At 37.5% G+C, this 27,403-nt stretch overlaps 2 protein-coding genes across 6 annotated transcripts in view; one reads left to right on the forward strand and one right to left on the reverse strand.

Moving 5' to 3' along the window:
- The window catches only part of TASOR (transcription activation suppressor), a 28,116-nt gene extending 25,807 nt beyond the window's left edge, over positions 1-2,309 (forward strand). For 2 of the 4 annotated variants that reach the window (XM_042823813.1, XM_042823811.1), the window contains 3 exons: positions 88-266; positions 350-505; positions 1,148-2,309. In XM_042823813.1, coding sequence (XP_042679747.1) covers positions 88-266; positions 350-505; positions 1,148-1,701 — 889 coding nt within the window. In that variant the 3' untranslated portion in view covers positions 1,702-2,309. Of the gene's footprint in view, positions 1-87; positions 267-349 lie in introns of all 4 variants that reach the window. The other 2 variants (XR_006169757.1, XM_042823812.1) reach the window with 2 other exon arrangements.
- Positions 40-21,101, reverse strand: CCDC66 (coiled-coil domain containing 66). 2 transcript variants are annotated; one of them, XM_042823815.1, is made up of 19 exons: positions 21,024-21,101; positions 20,671-20,735; positions 19,575-19,597; positions 17,791-18,208; positions 15,617-15,752; positions 15,361-15,464; positions 14,248-14,372; positions 12,429-12,560; positions 9,731-9,984; positions 9,283-9,367; positions 8,475-8,636; positions 7,897-8,044; positions 7,345-7,458; positions 6,271-6,743; positions 5,713-5,750; positions 5,252-5,529; positions 4,702-4,829; positions 3,891-3,977; positions 40-3,709 (listed from the first exon to the last, which is right to left on the reverse strand). In XM_042823815.1, exons 1-18 carry the CDS (start codon positions 21,032-21,034, stop codon positions 3,894-3,896), a joined length of 2,778 nt encoding a protein of 925 aa, XP_042679749.1. In that variant the 5' UTR covers positions 21,035-21,101; the 3' UTR covers positions 40-3,709; positions 3,891-3,893. The 2 variants fall into 2 exon arrangements, with proteins under 2 accessions (XP_042679749.1, XP_042679748.1); XM_042823814.1 differs by having other exon boundaries at positions 457-1,420.
- Between the last annotated feature and the right edge of the window lie 6,302 nt (positions 21,102-27,403).

The following is a 27,403-nucleotide window of genomic DNA, read 5'->3' on the forward strand; positions in this document are numbered from 1 at the left end:
GAACTTAATGTTATGTTCATCTTTTAACTGAATTTTAATGTTTAGAGTGACCTTACATCAAATGTCTGATATTTTTTTCCATCACAGACTGAATGCTAACGCCCTGAGTCTGCTGACCCTGCTGAACACCTATCAGAAGAAGCACTTGGTTGAAATTCTGTCTTACCATAACTGTGATTCACAAACTCGAAATGCACCAGAATTAGAATGTCTTATCAGGCTTCAGTCTCAAAACATACAACAGCGACACGTTGTCTTCTTAACAGGTTACAAACAAATATGACTATCTTTCTCCCTCTTACGGTAGTAGTGCTAAATCGTAATACAAAGTGTCCTTCTATGTATTTAGAAAAGAATCTCAAGCCACTTTCAAATTATGCTGATAATGGCATAGTTGTTGCTACTGTCGATGACTTCATGCAAAATTTTACAAGTCTTGTTGGGTATCACAACTCAGTTAATGAAGAAGACAGCCCATCTCCCTCTGCTCAGGAAAGACAATCAGGTAATACATTAAAAACATTCATCATTTCTTCAGCTAATTAGAGGTGTGGGGTGGAGGTCCTTGAATTAGTGTCTTTGTGTAAGTGAATGGGAGAGATTGTAAAGAAAACCCAGCCCAGCTCTTAAGCTACTGCTTTAAATTAAGGGGGAACAGCAGCGGGGATGGAGCACCAAAGGAGATCTTAAATACAGAATTACAGGCTAACAAGCTATCCTGGAAAGCAGGCATATGCCAAAAAGGTGTGGCTGTCTGTTTTCAGAAGGATAAGCTGTCATCGTTAAGGTGGCTCAGAAACTAGACAAACACCTGAGGTGGCGGGAGTTGTAGTCCTTTAATTGTCTGATCAAATACTGACCTCCTGTGTAACTTTAGATGCTGTTTTGACATAAACCCCATTGGAGTTGGGGTTTCCCAACACTAAACATGAACACAATTCTCAGAAGCTTTTAGCATCGGAATAACTGGAATCAGAGGGTTAAGTGTGTATGTTGAGTAAGTGAACAAGAGTGGCAGAAGACCAAGACTTAAATGATACTGGACTTGCAGACCTGAAGCATAACACTCCGTGAGTAGTGTGTAAATTTTCTAACAAAAGTTTGTATTTCAATAGAATAGGAATTTCTTTTTCTTTTTTTAATGCAGTTCATGTAGAAAATGATGTAAAGGATGAGGAGGACATGTCTCTGGATTCAGGGGATGAAGCATCACAAATAGAAATCTGCAATGATGCCTCTAAATATGATACCCATTTGGAAACTTTGCAGACTGAGACCGAGAGCTCACAGGCAGTAGATGCAAAAAAGAGCTGTGTGTCAGAGTTATCTCCTGAATCACGAAAGAGTTTGATGGAAAAGTCTTCTAAAATTGACATGGAAGAGAGACAGCCAGTTACTCCGGTTTCTACAACGCGCTCTGCTGAAGGAGAAAAACACAGTTCAGTTGAACGAGCTCCTTTCAATAATTTCCAGGTTTACAGCAGACCATTAAACATGTCTCATCAGTTCAGTCACTTTAATGTGCTCACCCATCAGACTTTCCTGGGAACAACATACCCACCTTCTACAAGTCAAAACCAAGAAGGGGGCAGTTATTTTCTATCTGCTTACAGTCAGAGCAGGGATACAGAGAAATCGTCACTGCCTGGTGGTTGGGATAAAAACTGTGATTCTTCCAGGCCATATTCAAAACGGAAATAAACTTGTCTTTTTTATAAGTTGCTGTGGACTTCCTGTTTCTAAAATGTTGGATTAACAATTTCTATTTTATTCTGGAACAAAACATTTCTTGTCCTTTATCTCAAAGTTTTTTCTGATCTTATTTAAACCGTGATGGCCTGCACCTGTTGGAAGCATCTGAAAACTGAAATAAATATATATTTTTAACATTTATTGTACTTGAATTATCTTGGTTGTTGGCACTTTTAAGTTTCTACGTTTGTATTTGACCTGTACATAGGTTTCAGTTTGAAGTCTGTTTTAATGTAAAATTGAATGTTTGCCTAAAATATATGAAATGGCGAGTTTTTTTAACTGTAAGTATCCAATTCACTTTTCTTTACATAAATATCAAAACGTATGTATTTATTTGACACAATTTTGTACGAATGTTTTTACATAGCTATAAGGCAGTGTAGTTATTTTATTTACTGCATTTTGGCAAAATACCTCAAGTAGATTAACAAATGGTGCAGTTCCATTACAGAAACGAAATAAACTGTTAATGCACAAGGGACTTGCTAACACGCTGCCTTGTCTGTGGTTTTTATGCTGTCTTCAAAATACAAAAGAAACGTAGCCAAACTTTACAACTAGCAGTTCACTTGGTGTAATTACTAGAGCAATATCAGAATGATCTTAAAACTTGTATCTTCCCCTTATAACTGCAGCAGGGATGTTTTAGTGACCTCAGTAATTCAACCTGCCTCCTGCCCTACTTCCTCCTGCACAGTGATTCCTGGTGCTTTCCTGCTTCTTAGATTTGGTATTATTCTGCATGTAGAGTTCTATCTTTTTTTTAGCTTGACCTTTCAAATTTCACATGTGCTGAGTTAACCTTACTTTCCTGAGGCAAGTCTTTGACTCAGCTGATGCATCATCTCACTAAGGCTGCTGGGTAACAGTAACTTGAAGGTACACAGCTGGGGTTGTCTCACTGCTACCCTTGGTACAATTTGTGTTTTTACATATGCTAATGTGCTGACTTCTATGTTTACTTGTTTTCAAATTGTCTAACGTATTTCTTTGCTGTTTTGTAATTTGATCTTAGTGTTTGAATGACGGGTGGTTTAGAAATGGGTAATAGTGTTTGAAACTACAGAACTGTAAACTCAAAGTTAGTTGGCCTATATAGAATTGGTTAAAATTTATAGGCTTTGTAAGAGCAGTCTTGAATGCTTGTTTGACTCACTTCCTTAAATTAAGGACAAACCATGACAAGACTGGTATATACCTCTGCCCCTTACCACTTGCATGTAAGTACTCTTGTCTCTTTATCGACAAACTTGAATGGACTTTGTGAAAAACCATTCTTCCAAGTCCGTCGTCAACTGTGGGCTCACCTTGTACGAGACTTGGCATGCAAGTGGAGAGGACAGAGTCTGCTTTCATTCCCTTATCTGCTGCTGGTAAGATACTTTCATATTCTATTTTTTAGAACAGTTGCTGCTGAAAAAACTCAGTTTGGGGGTTTTGTAGTATTTTATCATGTATCTCAACTAAAATGAATTCAGATTAGGCACCTTCTGCAGAACCTCTAGAAGAAAAATACTTCTACCTCAAATTGTCCTGTATCTTGAAGCCCAAAAGGAAATGAATCTAATGTTTAACTCCAGGAAGGAGGAAGCATTGAATGCTGAGCTGTTCAGACCTTTGTTTTTAAGCTGACTTCTTTAAACTGAATTCTGCTGTCGTGGACTCAGTCCATTACCATATTAAGTGTCACTATCCTCTTTCAGTTGGGGTGGGAGACAGCATTTCTGCGGTGGTAAATAATGAATATAATGATAATATAATGGATAATAAAGTACAATCTGTTTCCTGTATTTAAAAATATCTATCCCCTCTCTTAAAGCCGTTCACAATGAATCGTGAATCTTATTTATTAAAAAAAAATAGCACAGTACCACAACAATCCAGGTAGCAACTTTTCACAGTCTTTTGGTGTCTATACTAAAGGGACGTGTCTTCAGGCAGCACAAGGACCATTCTGAAAATGTAGTTAAATTTATTTTCGTGTTGAAAAGGAATAGTAGAAGTAAAGTGACCCTGTAATCCTATCAAAAATTGCATAATAATTTATTTAATAAAAATAATATAGATAGTTCACAATTACAGTAGCAAAATGGTTGTGCTTCTACATTCAAATAATTCAGTACAGTCATAAGTACCTTTCAGAATGGTGAAATAAAGTTCTCTTCTTGAGCTTTAACAGGAATTAGACCTGACTCCAACTCCTTTTGCTTCTGCAGGAGGCCCTGAAATGAATGGAATAGGAATGTGAATGCTCTGCCTCCTTCAAGCAGTCTGAACTAATAATATGTCACTGCTTTTTACTTTAAAACAATTTGTTAAGATGCATTGCTTTTTAAGTGCACAGCTTCCAGCAGGACAACACAGCACGCTCAGAAGGGAAGGAATTTGGGTTGACAGGTACTGGCTTACACTGCTAACATGACATACGTTCTAAGGCAGCATTACTGTTTGACCTAGAACAGTGTCACAAGTATTAGGATGTCGTGCTGCATGTTTACACACAAAAGCTAAAAGGTTCCCACTTTGTTAATGGCTTTCACAGCTACTAGAAAATGAAGAAACCCTGAAGTAAAAACAGCTGCAACTGCATGATACATGCATGTAACACATAACAGCTATGTATGAGCAAGCCTCCAGGTATTCAGTTAGGCTAACAAAGCCATTCCCCTGGTTTCAAGTTTTCTAAAATTCTCCACTGTTTCATAGTTAATCTGATGACCAAAGACTCCTTAAAGAGAGACTATGGAGAGTCCAAAGGTGGAAGCAATGCATTTACTAAAGCAAAATTAATACAGAGAAATAAAGGTAGAGGTCAGGGTCCAATCATACATGATGGAAAAAAAATGGCTTAAAGACTAACGTTTGTGACTATGTACTGGTTTGCAATATTCATTTTGACCTTAGTATGTATGCACACATGTGCTTGTGCAATGACTTTTCACTTACCTGCCGTAGTTCTGACAGTCCTTTCAGAATCGCTTGTTGTCTCTCTCTTATTTTAACTACATCAGGATTTAGAAGAGGATCTCTAGTGTGATCAGAGCTAAAAATCTGTCGTGGCACTTGGTAAGAATCTAAAAATAAATACATATATGAAATTAATAAACAACACACTTATAAATTTGTTCAAATTCTGAAGTAGTAGACTTTCACAACTTGCAGAAATCAAGTTTGGGTTGCTATTTTATTATGATCACTAAGTCAAATACCACTTAGATTCCTGAAACCAAAAGCCGTATGTACCAATACCAGAGAAGTGCAATTAGATTTCACTAAACAAAAAACCCAGACAAAAGAATTAAAAATGTTTTTTTTTCTTTTATGAATTTGTGCTTTGTGTTTTGGTTGCACAGGCTTTCTGTACAGCGCTCTGACAAAAACGGGTTATGGCAAAATTCAGTAAAAGCAAATAACAAATGGAACAAAGCGCAGAACTTCGAACCGAGGTGCTGCACCATCTCTTCTACACGAATCAGACCACAAAACGTTGCAGTACCATTACACTGCCGATACTGTGGGTCGTGTGTTGAAGGTCTGGTCACTGGTGCATCTGGATCGAGATAATACACTTCGTTTGTTCGAACGTATGGAATGAACTGTGAAGAAGGAGGTCGTCCAGCTTCTGGAAGCGCAGGAGGGAAGCTCTTCTGCTGCACATCTGCCTTGGTATTTTTCTCTCTTCTACTGTTATATACTTCCAATTTCCTGGTGCATATCTGTTTTTGTTGTACTTGTAATCTATTCTTAACCGCTGGAACAGGTGGTGAGTCAAATCTGTATGAAACAATTCCAGTTACTATAAAAGCACCCACAAAAGTTTGATAAACAGTGGAGAGAAAACATTCTGCACAACAGTGTCCAACTGGATGAATCTAAGTTCATAAAAAAGATTAAAAATCAGGAAAGAAAAATGTACATATTTCACTATAAATTCATTAATGCAGAATATTGACGTACCTTTCTTCATTCAAATGATTCTTACGGAGTTGTTCTTCCTGGGAAAAAAAAAACAAAAGTCAAAACCATGAGTACAAAACTTGATGTTTAATATATTAAACACTCATATTACGAAAGTTTGTTCTGAAATTCTGAGAGGACTGTATGATCTGAGCTCTCACAGGAGACAGATATTATCGAAGACATGCATTAAAGAGACTTGTAGTATCTACAAACTCAGTTAAACTAATAAGTTCTTATATCTATTTGTTCTGTCTGCTTCTCTATGTCTATGGAGCTCAAGGCACAAGCAGAAGTTGTATACGCTTCTTAATAAATCTATAATGATTATCAATAAAGCAAATATACACTTTGGAAGATTGAACTAATACTGAAAGCTAAGCCACAAAAATTTAATGCTCTTCCAACCACGCTGAACAAAACTGCTGTAATACCGGTCTTCACCCAAAGGAGAGGCGGTAGGAAAACTCTCAGAGATTGAATTATATCCAACCAGAGCTGAGTGAAATAAGTCTTAAAAAAAGTATTAATCACTGTTCTTAGAGAAAAAATAGTTACCTTTCTGATTCTATGTCCCTTATTCTTCAGTTCTTCATGAGGTGAAGGAGACCCATCTGAGCAACAACCCTTTTTTTGGTAGAGATTCCCAGGCGTATTTCTTTCTACCAACTGAAGCAGCTCCATTTGTCGTCTTACTTTATTTTCTTCCCTTTGTTTTTGCAGTGGTTTGGGGTATCTTTCTGATGCTGGAATGTATCTTTTCTCAGGCTTGTTTATGTTCCAGTCAGGTCTTTTGCCAAGTTTTTCTGAAGGTTTAACTTGTCTTTCTTTTCTTGCATATTGTTCATACAGCTCACTGTGGATGTCACCATTCTCTTGTCCTGAAATTCTGTTTTTATCTGTATACTGCATTTCTTTCTGATATTTTTTGCTATTAGAGGTTTCTTTATATTCTATGGAAATATCCGGTGACCCACAACATGAAGTTCTTTCCTCAGCTGCATCAATGTATGCTGAAGTAGTACAGTCATCTAAAAAAAGTAAATTAGATCTAAGAGTAAACTATTCAAACATTTGGCCTAAACAAATAGAAATAAAAAAGCTTTCACTTTTCAAGTGGGAAGAAGATTCTGTTTGGGTAAGTAGCAACAACTGTAAAAAGCTTTTCTAAATATCTGAATATAAGCTTTCATTTTCTAATGGGTCTAGTATTCCTACTCCAGGATTACTGACAATGTTTCTTGTCCTTAATAAAGGATTCATTAAGCGCCCATTCCAGCTCAATACCAGTGCATGTGACACAAGCCTGAAGACTACAACTATATATGCTGCAATTCCTTAATAAATTTAGTCCTGCATGGCTTATGGCCATGACTGTAAGCCAACACTGTACTTCAGAGTAGCTGATCTGAATTTGTAATGGTCAGGTACCAATAAAGACATACAATTGATTTAGAAAAACACAGTGATATATTATTATATTTCCAGGAGCCTGAGTCTGTCCAAGCATGTATTTTCAATTTTCTTCCATTTTGAATGACAACGATTTGGCCCCGTTGCAGTTACATAAATTAGCTGTCCTGCTGCCTGTCTGTAAGGTACATCAGGTGACCAAACTGAAGGACTTCTTACCTGTCTGTACAGCAGTGTCTTTCCGAGAAGTCTGCTGATCAGTGTTAATGTCAGCAGAGAAGTTAGGACTTCGATGTGAAGCATCAGTATTACAGTTTTCAAATTCACTGCCACCTGAAAGCAATCAAATTTTTTTCGTGTAGCAGCATATATTCTATTTAAGCTATGCTATCATGTTATCAGACTATTCTAGCTTAGAACTCAAAGCAAAGATTGAGAATTGTGATTCAGATCCTAAAATACTGCCTGTTTCACTGAAAATCAAGCCAATCCTTTGTAGGTCTGAATATTCCACATGCACTCCTGATAACAGCCTTGTATTTCTTCCTTTATGTAACGTAGCATTTGAAGATTACTAAGATATGGCATTCACTGCATTAGAACACTGATATTATTGGAAAGATTCTTTAAATAAGCTAAAATTAAATTTGGTTTCTGAAGCAAAGGAGCAATTTCAGGCCTACTACAAAAACGGGAAAAAAATCCCACTCACAGTTTGCACACCCACACCAAAGGAAGAGGCAAACTGACCAGCAGAATGGCAGAACTCACCCCCATCAAGATTCTTCTGAAGTTTTGAAATGTCATGTCCCCTCTGAGCCAAATCCTGGATGCGCTGTTCCTGTTTTAATCTCTGGGCTAATTCTTGAGCTTTCTGCATTGTCTGATAGAGCTCATTTGTTTTCAGAACCACAAGTTCCTTAAAAAAAAAAAAAAAGTAAAAGTGGGAATTTGAGAATATGATCATGTCATCTCCGCATCATCCCAAATGTTTACATAAATAACGTCAAAATATTTTCTTGCTTTGAGTGAAGCATCTTAAACAAACAGAAACAAACCAAAAACCAGCTGAGTTGGATGCAATACCTTACACGTAACTTTTAAATGGTAAAGTCAGAAGCTCTGCTGTACTAACGAAGCTGTTCAATCCTAGCCTGAAAGAGCTACGCATGTATTTTTTGTATTTAAAATCTGCATTTAAAATGCGTATTTCTGCTTTAATTGAAAGTACACCTGCATTCTTTACCTCACAGGTCTTCCCACTACCTGCAATATTTAACTTCACTACATTCAGACAAGTCAGTAAAAGATTTCCATCCCTCTGCACTGAGCAAAACACAAAAGCCCACCTCCTTCTGTTTTTGTTTAAGCAGATCTTCTTCAAACTGTTTCTGCATCAGTTCTTTTTCTCGTGCTAGGCGCTGTTCTTCCTCTTGTTCCTCCAATTTTCTCTTCTCTTCTTCCAGTTGTTTCTTCTTCCGCTTTTCTTCTACCTGAGCCATTATTGCTTTCTAGTGGTATCATAAGAAAGTAGAATGAAAATAAAGGCATTAGAAGCAGGTTACTTGTATTCTTCTGTGTACAGCCATGACACTTGAATTTGGAAAGATAAAAAAAATGAAGACAATTTATTAATATATGTGACAGTAGTAGGGAAAATAGCAGTCTAACAGATCATGCTGTTAGCTAGAAAGTACTTCAAATGCTTTTTTTCTTACGATTTCTCAAAATATGGCTAGTTGCCTTCCCACTGTTTTTTAGAACCATCAGCCCAGCAAAGCAGTCTGAAGACAAAATACTCAGAGATAAACAAAAGTCTCTTTTTATGTTTTCATTGTAAAGTTCACAGAACAGGTGTATGTAAATATCAGTCCTCTTGATGGTAGCAGAGACTGAAAAAAAACACACACAAATCTTACTGGAGTTCTAAAGGCTACGCTGCATCATTCTGAGCCAAGAATTCAGTAACGGAAATACAATCAACGAATATAAATATTAAAAAAACATAGAGGCTGAGTGGAACGCTATTAATCATGTGTAGATGTAATATGAAGTCTATTTCTAGATCTGAAGTCTGTTATCAAATTGTCATGCTTTATTCACTTTTTTTTCCATTTTCTCACTAAAATAGCTCTAGACCTTAAAACAGAAACCCACCTGATGTTCTAACTGCTTCTGCCGCCGTCTGTCTCTCTCTTCAATCTGTGCAGGATCCAGGAGAGCTGTCATTGAACGAAGGAAACTACAAAGAAAGAAACACCTATGTGGCTTTCTTATCATAAAGAGTAAATCCAAATGCCTTCTTTAATTAGAATTCCCAGATTACAAGTAATTTTTTCATATTGATGAAACTGCACTGTATTAATTATTAAATTTATTAGGGGAAAAAAATAAGGTTACTTGCAGTAAATTTTATTAATGAACAATGGAAGCATATGCATATTTCAAAAGTGAAACCATATGCAATTCTGAAAAAAGCAGAAGCCAAATGAATAAGATCCAAAGATCAGATTTAAGGCATCTTATTCAAATATTTATTTCGTTTCTAAGGGGTACCAGAAGTGAACAGGATGGGAAGACGATTGTCCTTACAAAGTTCACTCACCTGGTTTTCTGACTGTGATCCAAAGCACTGTTTTTAGCACCTCTTTCTGCATTTTCCACTTTTGAGGGCATGAAGTTGCCTAGAGCTGCAGGTGAGAAAGGGTGAACAAAAGCAGTCAGCTCCTTAGGGTCAGGTGACAGGCAAAGACTTTCAGGCTGCTTTTTGTACATTCCATTTAAGGGGTGTTGTGCGTTAGTATTAAGGTGGTTCTTTAAAGAATCAAAATGCATTGCCCATCTGTCATGCTCTTCAGCCTAAATAAATATGAAGCAACAAAAAACGGAAATGTGCTCAATTACATTTTCTACAAAGCACGGTTAACAAAAGAGACAACACATTTTGTACAACACCAACAGTTGAAAATCTTTGTTACGGAGTTACAACACACAGAACAATTCATTCCTTAGATGGAACACCAAAGTGTTTCTGTTGCTTAAAATGCAAATCGGAGCAGAAATTATGCTGTGGATCAATACATTTGGTCAGCAGTAAAGTGCTTCTAATATATTTTCAGTAAATACAAACCAGAAAGTAGAAAGTGAAGAAAAAAAAAAAGTAAAAAAAAAAGTCAAAGAATAAGTTAATAACATGAACGGTTTTACACTCACATTTACCCACACCACTTCAAACATGGACAGCAGCAGAATTATATGCTTTGGGTAGAGATACTACTTTATACCTTCTTATTTTCCTGTTATTTTTTTATTATTTATTATTTTTTTAATTCTTTTAAGAATCCAATCCTAATAAAGCACCCGAGACTTCTGTAGAGGTGACTTTTTAAGACTCCCTTCCATATCACATGGCCTTGTCTTTACAGCTCCATTTTTGCAGCTGGACATTTTACATAAAGCACCTTTGTTTTTGCTATAGGTACTGAGAACATTTTTTCTTCTGACCAATATAATTGTTTGTCTGAGAAGACTGTAAGATGAATACTTATACATTTCTTTTTGGCAGAATGCAAGTAACATACTCTATTTAAAGCTTTCCAGGACTACATTCTTTAAACCAGAAAGAATCCCTTCTTGAAGAGAAGTTTTATGCCTATTTTAATCCAAATGAATCTTTCTCCCATTCCCTAAGTAAATTTTGCCTTCCCTTTAAACATGTTGATGTGCAAACGTATCAGAGAAGTTAAATATCTGTGTTATGTGAGTCTGCAGTACAGAAAGGTTCAGATTGTAACATGAGATGCAAACAGGAAGATGAAGGAAAAAAAGATTAAATATGTGCAGTTTTCTTTCAAGAGGCTGGAAGTAGCTTACTGTCAAGTTGGTAACTGCAGCCATCTCCTTGTGCCACACCCAGCAAATTAAAAAACATGGCAACCAAGGCAGGAATGTTTTACAGCTGCGTTATCTTCAGAGCTACAAAATGTCCCATTTGCAAAGGAAATTCAGTTCCCTCAGCGGCCCAGGAAAAAGAGAAGATTTATGCTGTAAGTATGTAACTGACAGCAACAAGGTGGGGTTGGTTTGTTTTGCTGGTTTGGTTTTTGGGGTTTGTGTTGTTGGTGTTTCTTTTTTTAATTATTTTTTGTTTCATTTTAGAGGATGGGTAGAAAGTTTCTATTATTGTGAGCCATAGAATTGAGATGATGCTTTTCTGTATAGGAATTGTGTGACTGCTGCAATAAATACTTCAGCTCAGAGTAAAAACTATCGCGTACTGATAAAGGCCACAGATTACAAACACTCCTATGAGGCGAGTTGTGGTAACGGAGGTTCTTGTTAGCTGCTAACACGGAGCGTGGTGAACATTTATCATACATGGTAACAGATACGACCCGGCTTAAACCTTCATACAGTAGTTTGGAAATCAGGGTTCTAGCAACACTACAGTCTTGCTGTGTGTTTCTTCATTTCAAGAGACAGATGAAGAGATTTTGGAAAAGTATGTTGGTCTGTATAATAATGTAGAATACTTCACTAACCTTAAGATCAGAAATAAGGTAGAAATAGTAACAAAGGAAGTATCTCACTTTTCCATAATAAGAACCTGAAGGGGTATGAGATACATTGCCCAGATCAGCCAGCAGTGACAGTATTAGAAGTCTCTTCACTTAACTGAACTTCAAACAAATTATATGGGCAAGTTTCCTTTGAGATCCAGTGTAAAAGATCTACATTCAACAGCCTGGAAAAACTGAAGGTTACGAAAGGTAGGGCTGTTTTCTTTAATCCTCCTGGGTGAACAATTGTTTAAAAAGCTTCAGAAGCATGTATCAAAATAGTATTTCCAGAAACAGGATCTGAATACCTCTGTGATGCACAGTGGGTGTCTCTTAACAATTTCTTCTCATCTCCTTCAGTAACTTACAGGAAATTTGTTTTTTTACAAGGTGTCTCACCAGTGTCTCTGCAAGATCTTACATTCCCTGTTCCTTTCAAACCATGGGGGTTATAATAATACCACTATTTTCATCTCCACAGCAAGTACTTTAACACATCAAACTAGGCATGTTGTCCTCTGCCAGGCAAATACTGCAACACCTACTGCCTGAGCGTTCAGTGACTGTCCTGTGATCTTATGATGAAAAACTGGACATAGAACATTTCATTATGTCTCTGCAACTAGTTCTTAAGTCTAAGACTTCAATTTTTATTTCTTAGAAGAACAAAAATTGAAACAGCAAGTTCTTCTTATTCTAAGCCACAGTCTAAGCCACAGTTCTAAGTCTCTCTAAGCCACCTACCTTTGATAAATTCATTTTTTCTTCTATTTTTCGTAGCTTAGCTTCTTCCTTCTGTTTGTCCAGCTCTTCAAGCCACTTCTTCTGTTGCTCATGCTTCAAAGCACTCAAAGGTCGCTCCTGTAGCACAACTTCCTGTAATAAGATATATGCTTGTCTATTACTTGTAGCCAAAATTCACTACATTGTCCAGCCACATAATAAAGATGTGTCAGGAAACTGTGCCTTCAGTTACTTCAGGCAGAATTAGGCTGTTCTCTTGCACAATGAATGTAAGCTTGTAACTTTACTAAGTGCTTGACTGTTCCATAAAAATGCTTAAATTGTTAGAAAGATGCTAAATAAGCCAGTCATTGAACCTTATTCTAACTTGAACCATCAGCCTCTTGCTCCAGACAACGTGACAATCGTGAACAAAAATCCTTCTTCCTTATTGCTGTAGACACTGCTCAGCCTGTGTTTCAGGTAGATTCACCCCATGATCATTACATCATTAGATGATTCAAGTAAATTCTACATAGCACTTTCAGTCTTCTCAATTATTAATGGATATCCATATAATTTCACAGAGACTCCAGTGACGCTGAGAATTTTCAATGCTATCTGACAAAAAACATTCTGTCACTGTCTTTTCAAACCCAATTTCTTAAGCTTTTTTGCACCAAAACCTTTTTTTTTCTTGTGGTTCTGTTTTTGATACGTTCCCACTTAATCTATTTCTTTAACATATGCCTAAAAGCTAAATAAAAATTCAGTTAACACCACATAATGTTCTTCATGTCAGCCTTTAATTATACTCAAGTCTTTGAACTACCCATATTTTGATAGGCATTCCGACACAATGCTCTAGCTAGAGCACAGTGATCTACTGAATTATTTTGGTCTAAAAGAACTACAGCAGCTATACATCTGTTATCAATAAATAAGGAAAAAAAAACCAAACAACAACCCATAACTGCATGCAAGTTAAAATCTTACCCCTAAAACAAATGCTACGCAACTGACAACTGGTGAGCTGAGAACAGTGTCCACAAAAAAAGTGACCACTTATTTAATCTTGATTTATTTAGTTTTTTGTTGCTTTTCTTTTTGTTTTGAATTAAATAGCCTTTAATGTATACAAAACAAATACACCAATTTTCTAGAAGCTGCTACCCATTAGAACCTCAGTCAAAACCTGTAATTAAGCATGTCATATGCAGTAGTTTTTACTTATGTGCAACGAAACAAACTCTTATGGGGGCAGGGTGATAATTTTTTTTTCTAGGAATACTGAATTATGCCAAAAGATGCCATTTATTTTTACAGCTGACAGTGGATAAAAACCACCTGTTTGACAGCAGCCTCCTCAAAGTCATGTTTTATCTGACATGCCATTTTCAGTTACACCTGACTACGTGAAAGGCAAGTTAAAATCAAAATGCTATGCTTAATATTAGGTAAGCCATTAGATATACTAGAGAGCTAATGAACAATGTAAATAATTATATATTTATTATTATATAACCACTTCATTATGCTTCAAATCATAATTGGAATAGATTCATACCTCATAATAATCAACATGCAAGGAAAGGAAGAGATTGCTAGTGATACTTCATATAACTGATAAAACTAAAATTGGAGCAAAAGCTAAGTTTGATATAGGGAGCTGCATCACATCCTGCCATCAAAGAGCTTAAACTAACCGCTGAAATCTGATTCTGCTTCCTGTTAACATTGGATCTGTACAGAAAAGAAAATCTTGTATGAATTAAGAGCTCAAGAGTTCTGTGACGGTGCTGTCAAAACTCTGTTTTTCAGTGTTTATAGATAGCCTTACCTTATCTGGGTCAGCTGTTTCCATTTTTTCTGTATGGTTTTTATCATTGCCAGATTTTGCCCCTAAATAAATCACATCTCCTTCCAAGGTTTCTTTCAGTTTCTTCTTCAGTGCTACTTGTTCATCTTCAGGAAAGGAAGTGTGGGAAAATGCACGAAACTTTAGAAAAATTCCTAATACAGATATGTAGATGCATTTATTAAAATAAGTAAGATAGGCCTGTCATCCCTACAACTGTGATTGTAAATGGACTACACGATAGTCACCGCTGTGTGACCTACCAGTTCAAACGTGACTTTACTCTTAAGATAATGGCCACTGAGCCTCTGTCCAGAGGTGTAGGGGTAAGAGGGTAATCTGTCTGAGAAGACTACAAAACCCTGAAGGCTTAACAACTATCAATGAGAAACACAGCATATCAATTATCTCCACTTCGTTAAGATTAATGAGATTAGAATATGCTAATATTGCCAAACCAATGGACACTGCAAACATCAAACCCTGTAATCAGATCATCTACATACAAGTTGTAGAAACAACACTCCTGTATATCAATCATAAATAGCTTCATTTGTCATGGAGTCTTTAGCACTGTCTTAAACAGTTTTAACTTTCTACAGCAATTCTCTGTGGCTGGTGATGGGACAGGGCTGCAAACTGTTCCAAAGTCAAGCTGCAATTTGTACTCAGTCATACCTGTAGACCAGGTGACACTTTTCCCTTAGAAGAAACAAAGTGATTTGTTAAGGACAATGGCCATCAAGGGGCGAAGGGGTGACCAAACCAACAGGAGCCAACAACTCCTACAATATGAAGCATTAAAAAAAAAAGCCCAAACAAAACAGAAACCCCACAGCCTTATTTGGGAAAATATTTCTTTTGTTTAGCAGTATTTTTTCAAGAATTTATAGATTTTCTTTATATAGATTTTTTTTTTTTTTTTTTTCAGGTTTAGGAATTGATCTGTTCTAGAGATTTACAGCAGATAACTTCCAAATCTGTAGCAATTGCACTGATATAAGTGAACTTACAGAAGCATAAGTAATGCAAAGTTTGTTGTCATCTTTAGTGTCATAAACTCATAAAAATATAAATGGTGTGTATGGTAAGTACCTAATTCCTTCTTCCACTGGCTCTTTCTTGATTCTAATAAGGCTTTCTCTCCTTCTCTTTCACCCAAGGTACTAAACATGTCAGCGGGTTTCCAGGACTCTTTTCTATAGGTGAGGGAGAGAAAAAAATTACTTGAAAATCTGTTGATTTTAAACATCACTTTTTGATTAGTATTTATATAAATTCTTACTGTGATTAAGAACTGCAATTCATTATTGGAGAAAATTTTCATGGACAATAACACAGATTTACGTACATAACTTTCTCTCTTGGTTGTGGATATGACTCTTCTTTCCTGCTTGAATTAGAGTTAGGCTCATCTGGAACAGATGGAATTTCACAAGTGTTTTGGAGCAATGCTACAACGGTTTCTTCTGATGCCTCACTAGTGCCTGTAGTAGAACAAATATACATGCCTAAATGTATACATATTTGTACATTTATACATATATGCATATACACACACAAAAAGCAAATAAAACATCAGTGCCCACTAAACATTTTTCAATCCTTACTACTTAAGGAACAGCGGAGACTTGCAAACTCACAACTATTTAACAAACCTGTTTTCTGCCCTGCTTGTACAGCTGACACATGCAAGTTACAACTTCAAAGATATTCTTAGAATGCTAGACTGACAGTAAACACGCTTGCTTGTTCCCCAGGGGTCGGTGCTGGGGCCTGTCCTCTTCAATATCTTTATTGATGACCTCGATGAGGGCATCGAGTGCACCCTCAGTAAATTCGCAGATGACACCAAATTGGCTGGAAGTGTGGATCTGCCTGGGGGTAGCGAGGCCCTACAGAGGGATCTGGACAGGCTGGAGAGCTGGGCTGAAGCCAATAGGATGAGTTTCAACAAGGCCAAATGCTGGGTCCTGCACTTCGGCCACAACAACCCCAGGCGACGCTACAGGCTTGGGGCGGTGTGGCTGGAGGACTGCATAGAGGAAATGGACCTGGGGGTATTGATTGATGCTCGGCTGAACATGAGCCGACAGTGTGCCCAGGTGGCCAAGAAGGCCAATGGCATCCTGGCTTGCATCAGAAACAGCGTTGCAAGCAGGAGCAGAGAGGTGATTGTTCCCCTGTATTCAGCACTGGTGAGGCCGCACCTCGAGTACTGTGTCCAGTTTTGGGCCCCTCACTGCAAGAAAGACATTGAGGCCCTGGAACGTGTTCAAAGGAGGGCAACAAAGCTGGTGAGGGGTCTGGAACACAGGCCATATGAGGAGAGGCTGAAGGAGCTGGGAATGTTCAGCCTGGAGAAGAGGAGGCTCAGAGGGGACCTCATTGCTCTCTATAACTTCCTGAAGGGAGGTTGTAGTGAGCTGGGGGTCGGCCTCTTCTCTCGTGTCATTAGTGATAGGACCAGGGGGAATGGCTTCAAGCTACGGCAGGGGAGATTCAGGCTGGACATGAGGAAGTATTACTTTTCAGAAAGGGTGGTCAGGCACTGGAACGGACTGCCCAGGGAGGTGGTGGAGTCACCGACCCTGGGGGTGTTCAAGGAAAGGCTGGATGTTGTGTTGAGGGACATGGTTTAGTAGGAGCTATTGGGAATAGGTGAACGGTTGGACTGGGTGATCTTTTAGGTCTTTTCCAACCTTGGTGATTCTGTGATTCTATGATTCTATGCCAGGGAGCTCAGACATTTGTACTCTACTTACTTTCAATGTGCCATGTTTGCGGTGACAGAGTCGACCTCTTCCATGGGTCCAAAAATAAGAGTAATGATACAGGAAGATACATAATAGTTGTCATGTTTGTCAGCATAAAAACTGCAGAATGAACCCTACTCAGTAGTAGTATTACAGTTAAGCAGAAAGATGCATGAACATCTTAAGGTCAGAAGGAAATCTAAAGAGTGCTCTTGAGATACACAGCAATATCTGAACTCTTTGATCAACCAGAAAAGCCTGCATTTCTGAGGCTTTTTGAGTGTGCTGATGAGAGTTATTTCCACAGAATCATGGAATCATTTGATTTGGACAGGCCTTTTAAAGGTCATCTAGTCCAACTCCCCTGCAATGTATAGGGACATCTACAGCTCAAGCAGGTTGCTCAGATTCTGATTTTGTTCTCAAAATTCTGATGTTAATGGTTCAGTGCCCTTCCACTATTTTTTTTTTCCCCCAATTTTAGTATGAAACGTTGACAAGAGTTGCTTGCTTTTTTACTCTGCAAAGTACTAGAATATTATCAAACCATTTCTAGTTCTTATTGTTAACAGCTGCTTGGTTCCTAACACAGGCAATTTCACATCTGTAATAGCAAGCAGTGGTGTTGAGACCATTAGAGAGTAGTATCTCTGTCTGCAAATAAACATAAATTATGAATTCAACTCAAAATTAAGCCTCATGTTTTGCTTTGTTTCCATGAAACTAACATCAGTTAACTGTATGAAAACTTCACTGCACTGTATCTTACCTATTTCCTCTTGCTTTTCACTGGGAGTCTCAGAGATGTGCCTAGTTTCTCCTTTTACAATCATCAAAATCTGCTGAAGCTGTTCTTGTGTTAAACACACCAAACTTCTTAGGTCTTCAGCTGATATATGTGCATTCTGAGCTTCGTGTTTACTTTCTCGAACATTAAGATTCTCAGAATCAGGTTTCCTATTTGTGGTGTCTCTTTGGAAAATCAAAGAGTGATCTTTAGTTGTAGCTTCACGTGAGGAAGGTTTAGTTACTTGCACTCTTTCACCTTTTGACACTGATAAGCTCGATCCACTCCTTGATTTTGCTAAGTTTTCCTGATTGATGCAAGCATTTCGTGTTGACCTCAGCATATGCTCAGTATGCCTTATTCTCAAAGTCTGTTTAGACCCTTTGGCTTTATTTCCCATCTGTTAAAAAAAAAAAAGAAAAAGAAAAAGAGAAAATTCAGTACATATTACATTAAGGAGAGAAATTCTCGTAAGAAACAAACAAAAACAGGACTATGAGCAGCAGGTAACAGTGTTTCTTTTCTTCTTCCTTCCATCAATACAATCTAGCTCCATAAGAAAACAGTAAAGTATCTTCACCAGCACTAGGTATCACAGAATGGCCCTGGTTGAATCATGAATCTCCAACCCCCCTGCCACAAGCTGGGCCACCAACCTCCACATTTAGTACTAGACCAGGGTGCCCAGGGCTCCATCCAATCTGGCTTTGAACTCCTCCAGGGACAGGGCAACCACAACCTCTCTGGCCAGCCTGTTCCAGCACCTCACCACTCTCACAGTAAAGAACTTCCCCTTGACATCCAACCTAAATCTTCCCTCCTTCTTCCTTCCCTCCCTCCAACTTAAAATCATTTTCCCTTGTCCTGAAATACCTTAAGGGAAAACACAACACCTAAATCTGAATATTTAGAAGACACAAAAATAATTTTATATAGCATAACATTTAAAAGAAATCATAAACATTCTTATTTTCTTTGGCATTTCTGCAGTATGGCTTCAAGTGTGGTTCGTCATACAGTCACTAATATTTCAGTCTTGATTTTTTCCATTCTGTAACAGTTACTCTTTCCAGGGTCTTTGTTGTACATTTGTCACTATCTCGCAGATACTGAAACCTTCATCTACTTTGTCCCTCCAGCTCACTGCATTCCAGTTTACTCAGACAGGCACAGCCCATGTGATTATATGGACAGTAAAACACATTTCAGATAAATTTTACCAGCATCCCTTAAAGATCTCTGAAAGTTCCAACTGAGATGATTTCCTACACTGTTGTAACTTTTTGGGGAACTAAACAAAACCACTTTGTGATGGCAGAAGTTGTCACCGAACTTTTAATTCAAACTTGTTGAATATTTTACTGAATTTTTTGAAGATCAGATTGGATATTAGGAGCAGGTCGTTCACCAGGGAGTGGCCAGGTACTGGAAGCTTCTCAGGGCAGTGGTCACAGCCCCAAGTCTGCAGACATCCAAGAAACATTTGGACAATGCTCTTAGATACTGACCCTGGTTTTTAGGTAGTCCTGTGTGCAGCTAGGAGTTGGACTCAATGATCCTTATGGGTCCCTATCAACAGAGGATACTCTGTGATTCTTTTTTATAGCTATAATGAACCTGAGAAATACCCCTTTTTTTTTTTTTTTTTTCATAAACATGACTGATTACAAATATTGAGACATTTCAAATGTGTTCTCAAAATTATCTGCCAACAAACTGAATGGTATAATGTGTGCTCTAAATAAAATGTAGTTCTTTTCACTTACCTTCATTGCAGGCTTTGCTTTATCTTTTGGGAAGCAAACACAAACATATGAGAACAGTATTTAATAACAACTTCTTCCTGAAAAATAAATCTTAAGAAACTCATGAGCTATTATAGTTATCAGACATCTTGTAAGGAAGGGGGAAGTACCTTCCTGTAAATCTACCCAGTATATGTGTATGTTTTTCTTTTGGTATAAAAAATTCAAATATATGTTGGAAAACAAATAAAAAGCTACCTAGCTATATTTGAGACATCTATTCCCAGTTGTACAGAAAAGTACCACGTCTTCTTTGCACTACCTATTAGATACCAGAAATGCTAACAGTTCTGACTGTCTGCAAAACACCTTATTAATAATATTTTACAATTCAGATGAAAGTATTAAAATTTGAGAGTATGCTAAGTTGTCACTCTTAAAGGCAGGTGTTAAATCCTGGCTCAGAGTGAGTGGCAATGATATGTGCTATGAATAGGGCCAGTGAGCATTCCAACAAATGATGCCAGCTACATCTGAACTAAGTGAAAGCACTTTCAGAGCACTGCCATTCCAGAGGTGTTGTGAGGCTTTGTCTCCAGTGGTCTGCCATTTCTTCTTGACTCAAAGCATTCCATAATATCTCACTGGTCAGCCCTCTGTTAAATGCAAAAAGTGCAGCCTCGCCACGGCTGACAAAGGGGACAATGAGTTCCCTGCCCTGCTGGCTGCACCACAGCTGATGCAAGCCAGGGTGCCATAGGCCTCTGTAGAACAATTAGGGAAAGTGATTCTGTGCTTGTACATAAACACGCCTCATAAATAAAAAACTAGAGTTCAGACAGGCTCATCATTAAGCTTTAATGAGATGGTCTTTTCTAGTGTGGCAGCACTGAGATCTGGTCTAAATAAACTGCTTAGTGAAAATGACAAACCTCGGCCACCAGCTACTTAAGTACTGTAAATATCTAAGTGTGAAATAATACAGTTCTGTGTAAATCAAGCACGGAGCTACTGGGCTTCTTTTTCCCTGGCAATAAGATGTACTAAATTGCAGAAATTCTCGTATTACATCAGTCCGAGCTTGAGAGGTTACTTCAGGTAAATAATTAAAAAATACCAGAAGCGGCTAAAATCAGCCTCGGCTTCCCGTCCAGCACTTCAGTTTCAAGCTTCAGCCCATCTCTGCAAAATGGGAGAAAGAAAGAGACTGGAACCGTGCAGAGAAGAGGCAGCGGTGCGATCCGTGCACTTCAACAACCCGCACTTCATGCTAACGCCGCACGCGATCCCCCGACGCCGCCCGCAGCGCTGCGGTCACCTCACGCGCCTCCGGCCCTTTCCCGCCCCCACTCCAGACGGGCTCCACGCCCCCCCGGCACCAGCGGCCCTCGAGGCGCCGAGCTAAGGCGGGGGGGTGGTCCCGCCCCGCACAGAGCGGCGTTCCCGGCCGCCGGGTCCCTCCCTCCTTACCCCAGGTTCATGGCCCCACCGGGCCGCCGACGGAGCCCGAGGGGCCGCCGGGCTCGCGCTGTGTGTACAGCGGTTGCCGGCCCCGCACAAGGAGTCGGGAGGCGATAGGCTTCCGCCGGGCCCCGCTTCGCCAACGGGCTGCCAGCACACTGCGGGGCCGGGCCGAGCGGCGCCTTGTGGGGGATGGAGTCTGCGGCGGGGAGCGGCTGGAGAGGGAGAGAGGGAGAGAGAGGCAGAGCCTGCTGTCTGCTGTAGCATAGCAATTTCTGAAGCGTTCCACATTGCAACTTACTATTTTATTTTATTACTAGCCCTCTTTTTCTTTCTTTCTTCCGGACAATAGAGTCAACATTCATATTCCTAACCCTCCAGTGAAAATCTTTTAATCTTTTTTTTCGGGGGGCAAAAGAATTGCCTCCTGATTTCAGCTCGAGACAGCAGGTGGCAATATAGTTTCAAACATATCTGCAGAAGTTTAACTGCCCTAAAGAAACCATCTTACCAAGGGTTCAAAACGGCTTTTATTTTTGCTCCTGAAACAATGAGTTTCGATCTGCTGAGATTTTTAACATATTTTATAAATTAAGTATTAGTGGTTTGCTAGACAAGCGTGAAAACAAAAAAGTATGCAGTTCACACCTCCGTACATAGTTATCAAATGCTGCCATTTGAAGCTGTAACTAAAACTAGTTCTTAAATGATGTAGCTACAAATCTACTCTAAACCCAGCTCTTCAGATCCCCTTAGTGGCAATGTTATGATGCAGGGGAATGCTTTGAAAGGAAAAAACATCTCCTCTAAGTTCTGTATTTAATGCTGACTGTGAGAGAATGTACACAAACTGCTACAAAGAATTCATACAGTACAGCAGATGAATGTAACACAGCAGTGTGAATACTAACTACTACATAGCTGCAGTTCTGGTAGCTGCAGAAGACAGTAAATATGAGCAACTTTTGTTAAGGACATATCACTTTTACAGTAAATATACGAAGTCAAGAGTTAATAATATACTAAGCTTCAGCAAAAAGCTCATTTACTTATTTTTGTTGACATTAGCAAAAAAGTGAAACAGAGAAACAGAAGCTGGAACAAAGTCACTTTTGAACCCTGCCTGAGTTCATCCCACTTTTCCCAATTACTCTGATGGCATGCTAAAATATTCCTGGTTTTCAGAACTCTTGCCTTCATGCGTGGGTTCATCTCCATTACTTTTATTGATTGAGCTTTTTATTTTTTCTGATACACATGGAGAAATCAAAACTCTTTGAAACCATTTTCTTGCCTGAATATATGTTTGTATGTATATTGCACAAAATATAATAAACCTTGGTTAGTCTAAAGGAAGAAACTTATCATCCATTTACTAGCTTAAAAGGAAAAATACCATGGATATGGTTGTATTTTAGGGGAAATAAATTTACCCAATGGCCTCTTGAATCACCAAAACTATATCCCTGACATCCCTTGTATTTACATTTTGCCCTTGGATACACATTTCATTAACAAATGTGTCTATGTGCACCATGAGACAAAAACTGTGTTCTAATTTTTTTTCCTTATTTCATGGAATTTGAGCACATACGCTGTTCTGTAATACTCAAATGGAAAACAAACAAACAAACAAAAAAACACAAAAAAAACCACAAACAAACAAACAAAAAAAACAGTATGATTTACTTTTGTATTTTTTTATTGATCCTTATCTGCAAAATTGCATGACTATTAGAATCAATCATACTGGGCATGATAGAAATTGATGTGAAATATTTGAAGAATAAATAATGTTTCCTATTACCACTTGTCCCAGAACATTATTTATGGTGCATATGTTTTTAGAAAGGAGAATGTGGGAGATAATATAGTTTGTATAATTCAAGGACTGTTGGGATGCTTGTGGGAAAAGAGTTACCAGCCTCTTTCGTATCTGATAAATTAATCACCAGCATTCCCAACTTCTTGACTCATTCAGGAGGTTTGAATAAAAATGTTCTTGGGCTAAATGTGTCTTTCTGAAGGACCAAACACTACACAAAGTACTTCAATCACATGTTGATTAAACTTTCTAATAGCCTGTATAAGCAAGGTAAGAGGATGAGGTTTCAGTGGGAGGTAGGTGTTGTGGAAATCCCATCAAGTGTCTGTCTTGATCCTTACACATAAATACCATTAATATCTGGTCTTAAGTGACCCAGAGGTTTTTCAGTCACTTACATACTCAGGAAAACCCCATTCTCGTTTTCTAGGTGGATAAATGGGTTGGAACAATGATTAAATTCAGCATCATTAGTGCTAGGTTTTGGAAAATAGAAAAAGGAAGTGTTGGCCTTGGATTAGGATAGTAAATGCAGTTACAGTACAAATAAAGTTGAGATGGTGCTCCAAGAATTCATTTCATTAGAACTTGCATATAGAATGCTGCCACATTTGTATTTGGCATTGTTAGTGCATGGGAGAAGACTTTTTAAATAGTAAAATATACTACAATGTGGATTGAATCCACTAACCTGTGGGTTTGTTTTTTTTTTACTTCGGGGAGAAGGGAGTCTCAAAACTTCTCAGAATGTGAACTGTGACATTCATAGAGAGCATGTCCTTTTACTCTACAGTGACCAATAGAGATTGTAATCCTTTTTCTTAATAATTATATGTAGTTTCTCTGGGATAGTCAGCTGTTGCTGATTCAGGAAATTAGAAATGTTCTTAAGGTATTTTAAATATTCATCATTACATCTAGCAATTTGAATTCTATTCTGTGATTCTGTGAACTATATAAAAGCTGTGTGCACATGTGAGCAAACAGCAAATCTCTGTCAAGTTCTTTACAGCCCAGCATTAAAACTAAGATCACTGCTGAAGAACAGCATCCCTCAAGGCATAATGTCTTACTTGCTACTGGACAGGTCTGAGTTCATGCTGAGTTTTCAGGTCATTAGAATTTAAGTGGAAAATACCAACAGTTTTGATTTCAATTCCAGTGAAGTTTAGGGAACACAAATGCTCATTTCTAGACTTCTTCTCTTAACTGATTCCTGCAAAACCAAAAAAGATAAAGAGTAACTATCAACTTTCTGCAATCAAATGCCAGCAGGAGATGGTGTTAATCTTTAGCTAGCACACTTGACAATTAATTATGTGAATGTATGAACTGCATGCTGAATAAACTGGTTGCTGAAATCAAAGAAAATATTTCTTTCAAGAAAATCTGTTACTTTCTGGTACAGCAACTGATAGCAGGACTGCATGTTCTGATTGTAAAATAGTATCCTAACAGGAGTGTGCATCACATCCATAAATTAATTGTTGATACCTAATGTAATCAGCTTAGCATGTACAAAGAACTAACAAGTTTTACACTGGAATATTTCTAAAAATTGTTCCTATGTAGCAGAGGAATACAATTCCCAAAACCTGCACCACACCTTTATTGTCATTCACACCATACTTCTTTATGTGGGGTGTTACACATCTTCTGTTCACATTTATGTATTTAGATGATGGTTACATTTTAAATTGTCTTTGTAGGCATTGCCTTTTTATAAGTTATCTCGGAATGAGTACGATCTTGAAGAAATTTATACACACAGTGTAGACCACCAGGAAGCATATTAAGAATGTAAGGAAACTATGTTTTTATTCGACATGTGTAACTAAAAAACACTGAAGAGGGCAGACAGAGTCAGGAGCAAACCAACTGAATTTATATAAGCCTCAGTCTACAGTAATCTTTACCTTTTATAACCTTCAATTCCACCAATTTGATTGGGTAGCGGCAAAATTCGCTGGTAGCAAGAAAGCTGTTCCTCCAGTTTCAGAACAGAAACAACAGAAAAACAGTGAACCTTACTTTTCTACTGAGACAGACTCTTAAGTTATGTTTCTGGTTTTTACAGCATTTGCCTGAAGTGTTTGTCAAGTATTCACTGTTTTCAGGTACTTCATGGACAACTATGAATATTTAACTTTGCATGCATAATTATAGGTATTGTTAAGAGATTGCATTTTTAACTGAACAACAGCCTCTCTAGGGGAAAAAAAACCAATATTTTTTGAAGTGAATGTTCATAAAGCTAACTGTTCTTGATACTTATTGTCAGTAAAGGACACGTTCTTCAAAACTGTACCTCACTTACACAAGATTCTTATCACAGCCCTATTTCCTCATATGGCAATCTTAACTGAAAAAAAATCAGGTCCATTGCAAACTTTATTTCAATGTTTATATGACTAAAAAGGACCCATGTGCACTGTTACGCTTATCAAAGAATTGGGATAAAGTGTAGAAACAGAAAATGTTGTGTAAGAAGGCAAAAGAATATTTAAAAAAAAAAAAAGAAAGAAAAGAAAGAAAAAAGAATAATTAAACCTGAGTGGCTGCTGCTTTTACCAAATTTTCTTTCTAAATTCATAGTAGCAAAGAAACAAAAACTCTGTAACACAGTGATTGTCAAAACACAAAAAAGAGATGAGTCCTGTTTCTCAGAGGTACATTTATCATCAGCTCTCTGGAAAGACTAAAACTTGCATCAAAACAGCAAGATTTTCTAATAGCATTAGAATGTTAGTACATAAGGTTAATATGTAGCATCAGGTCTGGATATTTTATAGAGTAAAACTATTAATAATCAGTATATTAAGTGAGGGCCAGTCTTTCTTCTGAAACTATGTCATCTTATTTCCTAAAAGTATGTTTTGATATAGCTTATAATAAAACAGCGTAAAAGCAAAGATTACTACTTAACATTTCATGCTTGTCAGGAAAGCATTTCCTGCAAAACACTTACAAATGAGCCCCTTCTCAACTCTTGACTGAAATGCATTAAGCGGAAATCTGACAACTGCTCAGCACAATTTGCAAGCTGCAGAGAATTCAAAATAGTCTTCCATGTGTAGGCTGAAATTCACTTACAGCAGGAAGGTTAGCAGATTCTTTGTACTGTATGAGCCCATGTTGTGTTTAATTAAGATATGGGAAGCATCACTGTATTTTCCCTTGATGGCTAAGAAATTTTGCTCCAGGTGTAACATATTTGCAGTTAATTAGTCTGATTTTTTGTTTTTCTTCTCTCTTCCTTTCTTGCCCCTTGTAAAAATCCAATAGGCTGTCAAATCTTTTTTTGAATATTTTTCTTGAAGAAGCCTTCTCTTATATGGATATCATTACCTTTGTACGGATGCGTTCATCAACTTCATTCAAGGTAACTGACTCATGAACTGATTAGGTTTTACTACGTATGTCAGGTGTATTACAATTAATGTCACGGCAGGCATAAAATTAATATCTGATATGAGGACAACAGAAAATATCCCCCAAAGAAATTGATCAACGTGTATTTGAACAGACAGAAATGAAATATAAGTTAAAAAACAGACAAAACCTTAGCAAGAAATAGCAGGAAAAAAACCCAAACAAATAATTGAAACAGTGGTGCTATTTATTTGTATTTGTTATTAACAATGAATGATTTTTGTAAACTAAGGTAAAACAGTAAATCTAACACTAGTAAATTTATATTATATTTATTATATTTATATTATATTGTAAAAATTCAAAATGTCATCTTCAACCACAGTGAAGCAGCAAAAAAAAAAAAACACCACCAAAAAAAAAAAAAAAAAAAAAAAAAGGTAGAGAAAAAAGGAAGAAAGTAAAATGCTCAGCTGTACCAAAAATTGAAACCATCAAACTTAAAACAGCTGCTTAAATACAAAAGAAAACAACAGGTTTATCTAGTAATTATGTTTTTTTCACTTTCTATTATATTGTTTGTCTTCTCAGGATGAGATTTAACTCACTCAGAATCTTAACCATTCTGATTTCCAGGGACTGTTCCGGAACTTTTCAGAAAAATCCTTGAAGGAAAGAAAAAGCATGTGTGCATGTTGTAATGGATCATATCTGAAAAGTGAAAGGTATGTTTCAAGCTCCTGGGGCTGCTTTTGTTCGGTATTTAAACAGATCTTCAGGGATTTTAGAATAAACTTAATACTGGATTGCATAGCTTCTTTAGCTTGGGAGTGGAAGGAAGGTGTAAGGTGCTTATTTTTTTCCCAGAAATAAACAGAGCTCTGTAGTATCAGAAAAATAATCAGTGAAACAGTAATGCATACAACAAATCCTGAGTAACAGCATTATTAGAAACTGTATTTCTTTGAGAAATCAGCTCTGAGATGATTTTTTACCTTAAAATGAAATTGAAGTATAAACAACAGAGGAGACGGTCATCATTTGTTGTGCTTTAATATAAATATATTCATTTATGGAGTTGGATGGCCTATATATCTATTTAATCTACACTAGGATGTGTTAGTAAAGGAGACCATGCCTTCTTTTGTGACATGACATTATTACAGTATGACAGCATGTTACAAACTCGTTT

The sequence above is a fragment of the Centrocercus urophasianus genome, unplaced genomic scaffold (assembly GCF_019232065.1).
Source record: "Centrocercus urophasianus isolate 14NV4802_14NV808 unplaced genomic scaffold, USGS_Curo_1.0 seq_22, whole genome shotgun sequence".
In the NCBI taxonomy this organism is placed as follows: Eukaryota; Metazoa; Chordata; class Aves; order Galliformes; family Phasianidae; genus Centrocercus; species Centrocercus urophasianus.

What these genes read in the sequence shown, in the direction of transcription:
- CCDC66 (XM_042823815.1), bottom strand. An exon ending in TGAAAAGCAAGAGGAAATAG is followed by an intron (nt 15,753 to 17,790) that starts GTAAGATACAGT and finishes GTTCTACTACAG; the next exon opens with GCACTAGTGAGGCATCAGAA. An exon ending in AGGGACATAGAATCAGAAAG is followed by an intron (nt 5,751 to 6,270) that starts GTAACTATTTTT and finishes TTTTTTTCCCAG; the next exon opens with GAAGAACAACTCCGTAAGAA.